At 51.7% G+C, this 10,571-nt stretch overlaps 1 protein-coding gene across 4 annotated transcripts in view; it reads right to left on the bottom strand.

Moving 5' to 3' along the window:
* Window positions 1–7,560: 7,560 nt before the first annotated feature.
* ZCCHC7 (zinc finger CCHC-type containing 7) overlaps window positions 7,561–10,571 on the bottom strand; it is a 108,352-nt gene continuing 105,341 nt past the window's right edge. For all 4 annotated transcript variants that reach the window (XM_051643524.1, XM_051643523.1, XM_051643525.1 and 1 more), the window contains 2 exons: window positions 9,922–10,039; window positions 7,561–9,450 (listed from right to left, as the gene is read on the bottom strand). In XM_051643524.1, the coding sequence (XP_051499484.1) occupies window positions 9,008–9,450; window positions 9,922–10,039 (561 nt within the window). In that variant the 3' untranslated portion in view covers window positions 7,561–9,007. The remainder of the gene's footprint in view (window positions 9,451–9,921; window positions 10,040–10,571) is intronic.

The raw sequence follows: 10,571 nt of genomic DNA, 5'->3' as shown, positions 1-10,571 counted from the left end.
AGCACATTCTCGCCAGAAATCTAATTCTAAGGAGAAGCAGAGATCCCTGTGTGTCTCTGAGATTTCCCCCACCCCAACCCCCTCATTACCTCCTAAGCCTTCCACTTCGGGGTCTCTGTGGCTACCCTTGTCTGCAGGTTCCATGGGCCACAATCAGCCTGAGGAGGGGGATCTGCCAGGGAAGACCCTGCCCAGTGGAGATCACCTGGGGGAACCTGTTTTTCCTGGGTGAAGGTGGCATATGTCCAGTGAGAACCCACCAGCAAGGACCCCCACCTATGATCTGGGGGCTCCCCATGGCCATTCTGACCTTCTCTCCCTTTTCTTCTTTTCTGCCTGAACAGGTTTGGATTAGACAAGAGCTTCCTGAGTGTACACAACACCAGTACACAAGAGAATACTGAGTTTCCACAACAGTTTTTATATGATTTGACCAGACTGGTACAAGGTTAATTAAAAACGCCAGTGTTTAAATGCAGTTTCATCAGAAGAAGCTTAAAATGCTTCTGCAAGCATCTCTGTCAGGACTTTTCAAAGATAGTGTACTTCACCTGGCAAAGCACAATTAGACACAGTCAAATATTGTCCTGGTTAAAGACTATTAATTTTCCTTACATTTGTCATGAATTAATATGTTCTGGCTGTATCAACAGTGTTTCCTTTATAAATACAACTGTCTCCTTTACATTGAAAAATTAAATTTGCTTTGATAATGAGCTGAGGTGCTAATAATCGTTTTGCAATGCAAAAAAATGCAATTACTGTCAGCTGTGCCAGGCGGTGCCACCGCCAGCTCTGAGTGCCTGGCAGGCCGCACAGGGACTGGTGATCACGGGGAGGGCAGCCTGGAGTTACTGGGGGTGGCACAGAAAATCCTGCACCCAGGGGCACAGCAAGTGTGGGGGACAGGGCTGGTGGGTCCCCTCTGTCCCTGCTGGCACAGCAGGGGGGACATAGGGACACGCAGCCACCAGCCTGTCTCCTTGTCACAAACTTCTGCTCAGGCTGGAGCCAGAGGCAGGACTGAGAGCAGCATCTGCAGGACACCCCTCTGTGATATTTCTGCCTGCCAGGGCACGGATCTGAACTCCTTGGGGTTTCCCTCGCCCACATTGAGGACAGAGAGCAGAGGGGGTCAGGTAGCAACTCGTGCTCCAAAGGTGATGAGGAGGGTACATCTGCTCACAACATCCACATCAGGCAGCTCTTCCTACCTTTAACTGGGGGAGTTTTGCTCATGTATTTTAAAAGTTAAAACAGCTCAGAATGTGTGAATTGTGTGTATTTAAAAAATATATTATTTTATAGCTCAGTGCTGACTTGGTTCTTTTGTGGAAAGTAAATCATTAAAGGAAAAATTATAAGACAAAATTAAAAAGCATGGTGCATAGAAAATCCATCAGGAGTTCAACAGAAACCTCTTAACACACAAGCTCAAAGTAGGAGGAGAACAAAGCTTTGATAAAGCCAATATACTTTTTTTCCCCTATTTAACAGCTCTTGTAGAGGAAGAGATTCCCTCTTGGAGAACACCTGAGATGGCTTGTGCCACCTCACTGAGAAAGAGGACAGCACTAATGCAGATTTAGCATTTCAGTTCACAGCTCACAGAATACACAGTTCACAGAATTACCGTGGTTGGAAAACACCTTGAAGATCACCAAGTCCAACCATCAGCTTAGAACTGACAAGTTCTTAACTAAACCATATCCCTCAAGACTCAAATCCCTCTGGGATGGTGATTCCACCACTGCCATGAGCAGCCTGCTCCAGTGCCTGACAACCCTTGCAGTGAAGAAATTCTTCCTAACATCCCATCTAAACCTCCCCTGGCACAGTTCAAGGCCATTACCTCTTGTCCTATCACTTCACTGAACAGACCCCACCTCTTTACAACCTCTTCTCAGCAGTTGCAGAGCCAAATGGTCTCCTCCCCTCAGACCCCTTTTCTCCAGGCTGAACAGCTCCCTCAGCTGCGCCTCTGCAGACTTGTGCTCCAAATTAGCATGAATTCCCTGCTCAAATAATCTTCCAAAGTAATGTACACACTGTGAGCTGAATTTAGCCCCGTTTCCACCAGGAAGTCTTTTTGTGGGGGCTGGATCTTGTTCTTTTGCACCTCCACTAGTGAGCAGCTGCAAGGGGCATTGGTGAGAGCACGGGTGAGGGGTGGGTGAGGAAGACCAAACCCCTTCACACAAGAAGCAAACCCAGCTCTGGGCAGGGCCAGGCTCTGCTGGGGGTTGCTCACATGTGGGCAGAAGAACATTGTCCTGTCTAAAGGTGCTTGTGAAACAGGGCACACTGTCTGAGCACCCTTCCTGGAGGGCTGAGGTGTCCCTGTCCACCATCAACTCAGGCAAACTGAACCTTGGACGGGTTTTGCACAGGTTCACTCACAGGGCAAGAAATTGGTACCCTTGGAAAAGCCATTTGGTGACGTGGGGGGATGTTGGTGAGAGACCATCCTGAGGCTGTTGGGTCTGCAAGACCAGCACGGGCAGGACCTGGCTGGTCAGGGCTGGGTCTGATCCAGAGTGGCTGGGGAAGCAGAATGATGGGAGATAAAGTCAGCTCACTTTGTCCTGCTCTCCGTGGGCACCATGGCTGTCATTACACCCACCTCTTGCTCGGGTCAGCTCAACAGCTTGATCGAGGGTTCCTGACCCCAACTCTGCTGCCCCTGGGAAGGAGCAGCGATGCTTGTGGGACAAACCCACTGCATCAAATCTGCTTCTTGACCCATAAGAAAAAAAACATCCCAAAAGGCGGGGCTGCCCCCTCCCCCTGCCGTGCCTCTCGGCAGCCCCTGGCTTGGAGCTGCCCCCCGGACCTCTCGGAGCTGCCCCCCGGCTGCCCCTGCGGCAGACCAGCGTCCCCCCCGCCCCAGCAGGCCCCCTGTAACCCCCAGCACCGTCCCACCCCTCCAGCTGTGCCATGACTCCTTCCCGACCACCGCCTCTGCTGCTGGGGGCTGCTGGGGGGGCTGAGGGGCTGCTGGGGGGGGGGGGTTGGGGGCTCCTGGGGGGCTGGGGGCTCCTGGGGGGCTGGGGGCTGCTGGCTGTGCACACGTGTCTGCGCTTGCCGTCCATAGTGACAAACCGGAGGCGCTCCCTTCTCCCCACCCCCCCCGATCCGTTTGTCCCCAGCACCAGGACCCCCGTCCCGGCCATCCCGCCGCAGCCTCTGCCCGGGCAGGACCGGGTTGTGCCCCGATGCCACGGGGAGAGGGGGGCTCAGGACCCAACATTTTGCTGCAGGGCCCCCCTGGGAAGGAAAACACCTTCACTGACTTGCTGGAGCCCTGCGTGTCAGACTGGAGAGCTGCGGGGTCCCGGACGGACCCGCTGCTGCCGCAGGCACCGGGACCCCGCACCGGCAGCGTCTGAGGGGGGAAGCCCCACATGCTGCTCCTGCCTGGTGCTTCCCCAGAGACCTGTCTGTCTGGAGGCCCCCAAAGTCTGTCTGGAGCCCCAGGGGTCGTGCCGCGGGGTCCAGAGCCTCCCTGGGGGCTGTGGGTGAGGGTCCGGGCCCAGGGCAGCCCCGGCCCCGCGTCGCTCAGACACGCTTGGTTGAATTGTTTCCCCAGCAGATCCTACAACAGCTCATGTCTCCAGAGACAGATATATATTGATATTTTTTCGGCAGACTTTAGGGAAAAGAAAGCTTCAAGGAGGAGCCAGCCCTCTGCTCCGCCGTGTTGCCAAGACACGTTCGGTTCCTTCCTGGAGCTGGTGTCCTGTGGAGATGTGCACCTCAAATCACAGTATTCCTTCCTCAACCTTGCTGTGTAGTGGCTGCAACAAATGATAGACCAAATACTCTTTTCTCCCCTCTTCACTCCTGGGACAACTGCCCCCATTATCAAACAAGACTCTGACCTTTTGATCCATCCATCTTGTCTCCTCCACAGAGCCTGGGCTGAGCTGTGGCCGTTTATTTATTCACGCAATGTAGGTTTCCTCATGCTCATTCACCAGTGCACATCAGCTGTGACCTCGAGACACTGTCCTCTCCTGGGATAAGCATGTTTTTCAGTCCCAGGCATCTCTGGAGTAAAGGCTGACAGTTCTCTAAAGGAGGGGGAGAAAAGCTGGTGAGAGGAGTGACAGGCTGAAGTACATTTTGGTTTAATAGGATAAAATGGAGCTCAAAGGAAGTAACTCTGTCTGCAAGTCACCTGGTCCAGAACAGGGTTTTAATGCAGTGCCTGCCCACCTATGGTGGTGGTATTTTTGCTGGTGGAAAATGCACCACCCCTTTTTGCCATTTTCCTTCTCCTCTAATGCAAGAACATCTTGCATTGTGTTATTTTAGCACTAGGGCTTGTGAGATTCATCAGCTGCTGTGCTGGCAGTGCTGGGAGGCAGCAGCACCAGGGGGAGCTGCGGTGGGGCCCCCTGGGCTGCCCCCTGGGGCTGCCCTTCTGGGCTGCCAGTGCCCCAAGAAGAGACCCAGGAGCAGGGCCTCCCACAGGGCACATAGAGCAGACCTTCCTCAGCAGGTCAGGGGTGGTGATTTCAGATTTATGGGCCTGGGTGTTCGTTGTGGGACTCTGCTCCAGGACTGGAAATGTGTCTGCAAACAAAGGTTCAGTTGTCTTGCTGCACCTCTGCTCCAGCACTGGCCTGAGGGAGATGTTGAAGCTGGAGTGGGGGACACTGTGATATACGGGGTGCCGAGTCTGAGCATCCAGGCACCAGATCTCCACAGCTGGTGGGGTGTAAGAGTCTTGGTTGTCTCATTGTGGATTCCAGCAGGGCCTGGCCATGAGATGCTGGACGTCACCCTGCTCAACAGCAGCTCAGGGCACTGCTGCCTACATGGCAGGGAGGGCAGGACCAGGCTGCTGAGAGCCCCTGAAGAAAGGGACCTCAGCAGCCCCTCCACTCATCAGCTTGTTCAACCACCTGCCAACTCCAGCAGCTTTTTGTTTACCTCTTCCTCCTCAGACAACCTGCCGTGGTCCCCTCTCATCTTTACCTTTTAAGGTGTGTTTTCCTAGTTTCTCAGTGACACTTCTTACTGTTCTTTAAGCATCTGCTTTGTCCTGCTCACCCCCACATCAGCTCTTTTCCTTTTCACCTTACTAACCCAGCTGCTCTTTTCTAGAAGACAACAGCCTCATTCCTGTCAGTCTTTCCTTGCTGGCTGCATTACCTGGACCCTCTGATTACTTCTGTGAATTCTCAGGTGGGCCCACTAGAGCAGACACACTCTGCCTTGATGTGTGAAGCCTGACAGAAGTCAGTATCTGAGCTGTTGTCATGACCTGTCCTGATCTGAGTGGACTTGTGGTTAACGCTGCATTTTGTGCATGTTGCTGGAACACCTTGTTTCTCTGACCACAGCTGCCTCATGTCCAGCATGGGAGCTGCACTGGTGTTCTGCTCCCCCACCAGTCAGATCCTGGTCTTCACCTTCCAAGTTGACAGAAGAAGCCCCTTCCTTCAGTTCCCTCTTGCTTCCCAGTGTTGTTGTTTTATCTTTTTCTCTTCCTATGATCCCAAGCACCCCGCATTCTCTCTGCTTTAACTCACTGTCTTAGAACCATAAGCAGAAGATGTGATCAGAGCAAAAACCAGGTTAGATACCTGCAGGACTGGGTGGCTGCAGTACTGTAAGGGAAAGCCAGAGACCTTTCCATCACAATGTGTCATCTGGTGCTTGCCAGAGTCACTGCCAGTCACAGGCAGAAGCCACAATCTACAGCCAGGCTTCTGTGGGTTTCACCCCAGCACTGGGTAAGTTACCTTGCCACCATGAGCTTCCCAAGACAAGGCAAGCTTGTGCTCACCAGCACATACCTGTTTTCAAAAAACTTCCATACCAGAGTCCAAGGTGAAATATTGTTGACTAAGGCCACTGAGCATCAGAGAATCATATCACAGAATCATAGGATGGTTTGGGTTGGAAGGGACCCCAAAGACCATCCAGTTCCAACCCCCCTGCATGGGCAAGGACACTTCCCACCAGCCCAGGCTGCTCCAAGCCCCATCCAACCTGCCCTTCAACACTGCCAGGGATGGGGCAGCCACAGCTTCCCTGGGCAACCTGGGCCAGGCTCTCCCCACCCTCACAGCCCAGAATTTCTCCCTCACATCTCATCTCCAGCTCCCTCTGCCAGCTGGAAACCCTTCCCCCTGCTCCCATCCCTCCCTGCCCTTGTCCCAAGCCCCTCCCCAGCTTTCCTGGAGCCCCTCCAGGCACTGGAAGGTGCTCTCAGGTCTCCCTGGAGCCTTCTCTTCTCCAGGCTGAACACTCCAGCTCTCCCAGCCTGTCAAGCTAGGACTCCTGGCTGGCTTAACTCCTGCCACAGCAGCCAAGCACCTTTAAAGAGTCAGGAAAAACTGTGACTTGCTGCTCCTCTGACCACCATCTGAGATGCAGCTGGGCAGCAGAAAGGCACCTACACCTCATGCTTGGGGCCAGGCCTGCCAGGGCTGGTGCACATCTCCCTAGTGCTGGTGGGCTTCCCTATGCAGAGCCATCCCAGCTGTGCCTTTGTCCAGCACCCGTCACCTCTCACATGGGCTAGGCTGCTAAATAATGCATCATCAGAGAGCCACAGCATAACGCCTGGAGCAGGAGCACATTGCACTTCTTATTTCCTTGCAGGTTCCTTAGAAAATGAAGTGGCAGAGAATGAGAACGGTAGGATGAGGGGAGTCAGGGAGTCAGAGAAGGTTTCTGTGGGGAATCTCCCCAGGGCATGCTGCCCTGGTGGCCATCGGAATGATGTTCTTCTGGCCTTACATCTGAAGAGCCACTGTCTTATTCCTTTTACGGCACATGACACACCACACCTCACAGCCTGACAGCTCACAGCCACCTCTCATTAGATGCTGTTGCAGATTATTGTTTTCTCCTTGGCCTCCTGGACATTGCCAAAAACACATGTACTTTAGTTTTGGGGGAGCAGAGCAGAAAACTATCTGCCCTTGATGTTTTGCAGCAGATGAGAGGTGTGGAGGATGTGAGAATGCTCCAGGGTTTGGGCCAGTCCTCACTGCACTATTGTGCAGGGAGATTGATGAGGCCACAATTTCACTGAGTCATTTTTACCTTAAAAAAACCCCTTTCTAGCGCTCCCTGGAGGCCGAGCAGCCACTGGGATGCTGTCCTCAGGGAGCAGTTACACCCTCACCCTGTGTGAGGGCAGAAATTTTCCTTCCCTGTCCATGTGCTGTAGGTACAGGCTGAGCATGTACCCCCAGACTGGTCACTCCTTGTGTCTGATCCATCCATCTCTCGCAGATGGAGAACTGGGACCCTTTGGGACCTCCCCTCATCACAGCACTCTGTCCAAGGGCGTGTTAGGGGACATGACAGCAAGAAGTGTCTCCTGAACTCTTGGTGTCTCCTAAAGAAGGATTCCCCTTTTGGAGAAGAGATTTACTCATCACTGGACAACCTGTCTGGCCACGCGGCTGACCCAACACCTCAGACAGGTCGAGGTGATCTTGATGCTTCATCTGGATTGTCCCTCCCTGCCCACCAGTCCACACGCGGGTTCAGCTGGGGGCTGCTGGAGACTTTTATTCAAATACAAACAGGTATTCATAAATAAAGAAGGATGTAAAACACAGCACAGAGGAAAAGATGAGTCCCAATATTAGAGGCAAGTCTTTTCAGGAACAGAATTAGTATGGTTTTAAAATTTTATTAGCGCTAAACATTATTTACCTTTTCCATATCACCAGGACTTTTCAATCAAGAAATGACACAGTTAAGCAAAAATAAGTTTCAGTTGCCAGTGAAGACACACTTAAAGCAAAACTGGGCATTAGGTTCCTATATGATGTAGGCAGAGCTCTGCTCCAAACACCTCTTAAGTTGAGGCGGTAAAGTCACTAAAATACCAGTGTTACCACTGGAGAATTTGCAAAACAAAAAGCTGATGAATGTGGGGAGTACCAGTGAGGAATACTGCTGGCAGAAAGGCAGTCCTGAGTTTTTTCAAGTGTGCTCATTTCCCCTCCTCAAATACCCTTGCATTGGCACAGGTTGCAAACACTTTCTGATTTCAAACCACAACCCCAGCCAAAGAGCCCCTGTCAGTGAGAGTGAAGAGGGGACACGTGCCTTTATGGAGCTGAGCTGTTGGTTGCCATCAGCTGCTTAGCAGCAGAGGTGTGGCACAGAGGTCATCAATCAGCAGAGCACAGAGAAAGTCCTTTTCAGAACCAGAAAACCTCTTGCCAGAGCTGAAATACTTCCAGCTGAGGATAGGGAAGCAGACAATGTTTTTAATTATTCTCAGTAATGCAAGAAAATGTAAACAAACCTACACTTTTTTTGTATCCCCCATGTAAAGTTTGTTTTGGGTTGTTCCTTTGATGAAGCATTTATTCTTACAAAGCTTTTAACAGCACAACTGATTAATTCCAGTGTACAAAAATAACTGTCTAAAAAAATATTAAATTGCAGCACAGGATGCCAGGGACCATGTGCATTTTCCACACACTGCTGTCTTTTCTCCAAAAACACCTTCCACATCCAGAGGAACAAGGACATAATTCCAGCTGTAAACTCTGCTGCTTTCCCAGCTGCTCCCTGGCAGGGACCCGGGGTGGAGTGTCTGGGGCACTCGGGGAACACTGAGTGCCCACAAGAATGTGCTCGGTGCCCACGTCCCTGGTCTCTGCCCTGGCTGCCCCAAACCTGAGAGTCTCTCCAGCACCAGCTCCAAAGGCGCCGTGTCCCCTGGCAGCAGAGCCAGCCCCAACAAAACCAACCCACCCAGCGTGGCCCCATCCTCCCCCCCCCAAGCAAAGCAAATGACCCCACAGCCCACTGGGGGCTGCCGAGCGCAGCCAGCGAGTCCTGCCTGTCACACGGGCTGTTCCCACAGACAGAGCCCTCCCTGCGGGGACAGGGGTGGATACGGGATGTGTGGTGACACTGCAGGGACGGACTCAAACTCAGTGTGCTAAAAAGAGGGACAAAAATAAAAGAAGGCAGAGCCAGAGCCTGGAATTGCCAGTGCTGCCTGCCTAGCTCCTCCTCACCAGGATTTCTGTTTGGACTTCTTCCTTCTCTGTTTTATGAGGAATAAATTCTCACTGACATCAGGAGAAGCGTCTTTCTGTTTTTTCCATTTCTTCTTCCTTTTAGCACCTTCCAGAGGCTCCTGCCCAGCCTTGCTCCCTGAGAACGCCCGGAAAAGAGATTTGTGCCGAGTTTTGCTGCCCTTGCACACCTGCCTTTTCCACCCTCTGGAGAAGTCCTCTTCCAAATTCTGCCCCATTCCAACATGACTTCTGCGTTTCTCTTCTCTGGGTTTCTCTGCCCGGGACATCTTCATCTTTTTGTGGCGCTCACCATCTCTGCTGTGCTTCCTGTGCTCTTTCCAAGGCTTGCTCTTTTTCTTATGGCTGTGCCCCCCGTGTTTTTCTTCCTGCCACAGTGTCTCTGACAGCTCTGGCAGAAGGCCAGCTTCTTGTAATTCTGTAAAACAGAGCAGTTTATTTCAATACCCTCAAAGAAAATCTAAAACCTCCTGCCCAAACCACCACAGCTTTCCTTACGTATGTATGCAGCTGGCTAGAAAAAAAATAATTATCTGATAGATTTTTTCATCCTGGTTTTTCTTTTCTGTCAACAGACTAGAATCTTAACAAATTACAGTATAATCCTTTTCCTGCTAGATGATACCATTTTTAATGTCACTGGTTGTTTTTTTTTAGAATTAAAACACCTAACAATGCCCACCTGGTGCCTTTGACACAACACATTTCCATGACTGACATGGATGAATAAAGTCACAAATCTTTTACTGCCATTAGACTACCTGTTCAAATCCCCACAGCTTTTCCCAGCACATGAAAATAATCCCACAGTATTTTTAAAGCTGTAAGCACAGAAGAGAGTATTTCAAAGAGCTGAAAGTCAGGAGGGATGTCCCAATATATACTGTACCTGCAACCTTTTTTTTTAATCTGTTTGCTCTTCTCTTGATATCACATTCATCATCGTAGTAGTAGATGAAAGGAGAAGTTGGGAACATGCTCCCGTGCATCCGCTTTTCTGAGCACTCCTGCAAAACACATTTCAAGTCACCGGATGTGTCTGAGTTGTAATTTTCCTGGAAGGCAAATGGGTCCAGTTCTGCCAGTCCTGGTCAGTACCTGAGGATGTGCCCAGCAATTCTTTAAGCCCTGATAATTTTATTACCATCCAATAATCCTGCCTGTGCCCACAGGACAAGGGGCATTACAGGAGCCAGGCTGCAGTCTCTGGTGGGAAATGGGAGGAATCCCAGACCTTGTAGCCCAGACAGGGCTGTGCTGCCCTGCTCCTGCCTCCAGCACCAGCACCACCTGCTCTCCTCAAAGGACAGACACGTTTAATGTCAGGGCAGGTTTTTTTACCCTGCATTATTCAGGGTGAAAGGAGGTGCAGAAACATGTGGGACTCCAGGGGCAGGTGGAGGGAAGGAGTGAGGGTGGGTGGGAGGCAGGGGCAGCCCCGTGGGGTGTGGGAACACGGGCTCTCACCACTGCAGAACAGCAGGAGACCCCAGACCTGCAGGGCAGAGGAAGAGACCCCCGAGCAGCTGGCTGTGGTGA

Source organism: Apus apus, chromosome Z (genome assembly GCF_020740795.1).
Source record: "Apus apus isolate bApuApu2 chromosome Z, bApuApu2.pri.cur, whole genome shotgun sequence".
Taxonomy (NCBI): Eukaryota; Metazoa; Chordata; class Aves; order Apodiformes; family Apodidae; genus Apus; species Apus apus.
Note: the sequence above shows the minus strand (reverse complement) of the source record. Positions and strands in the feature narration are given on the sequence as shown.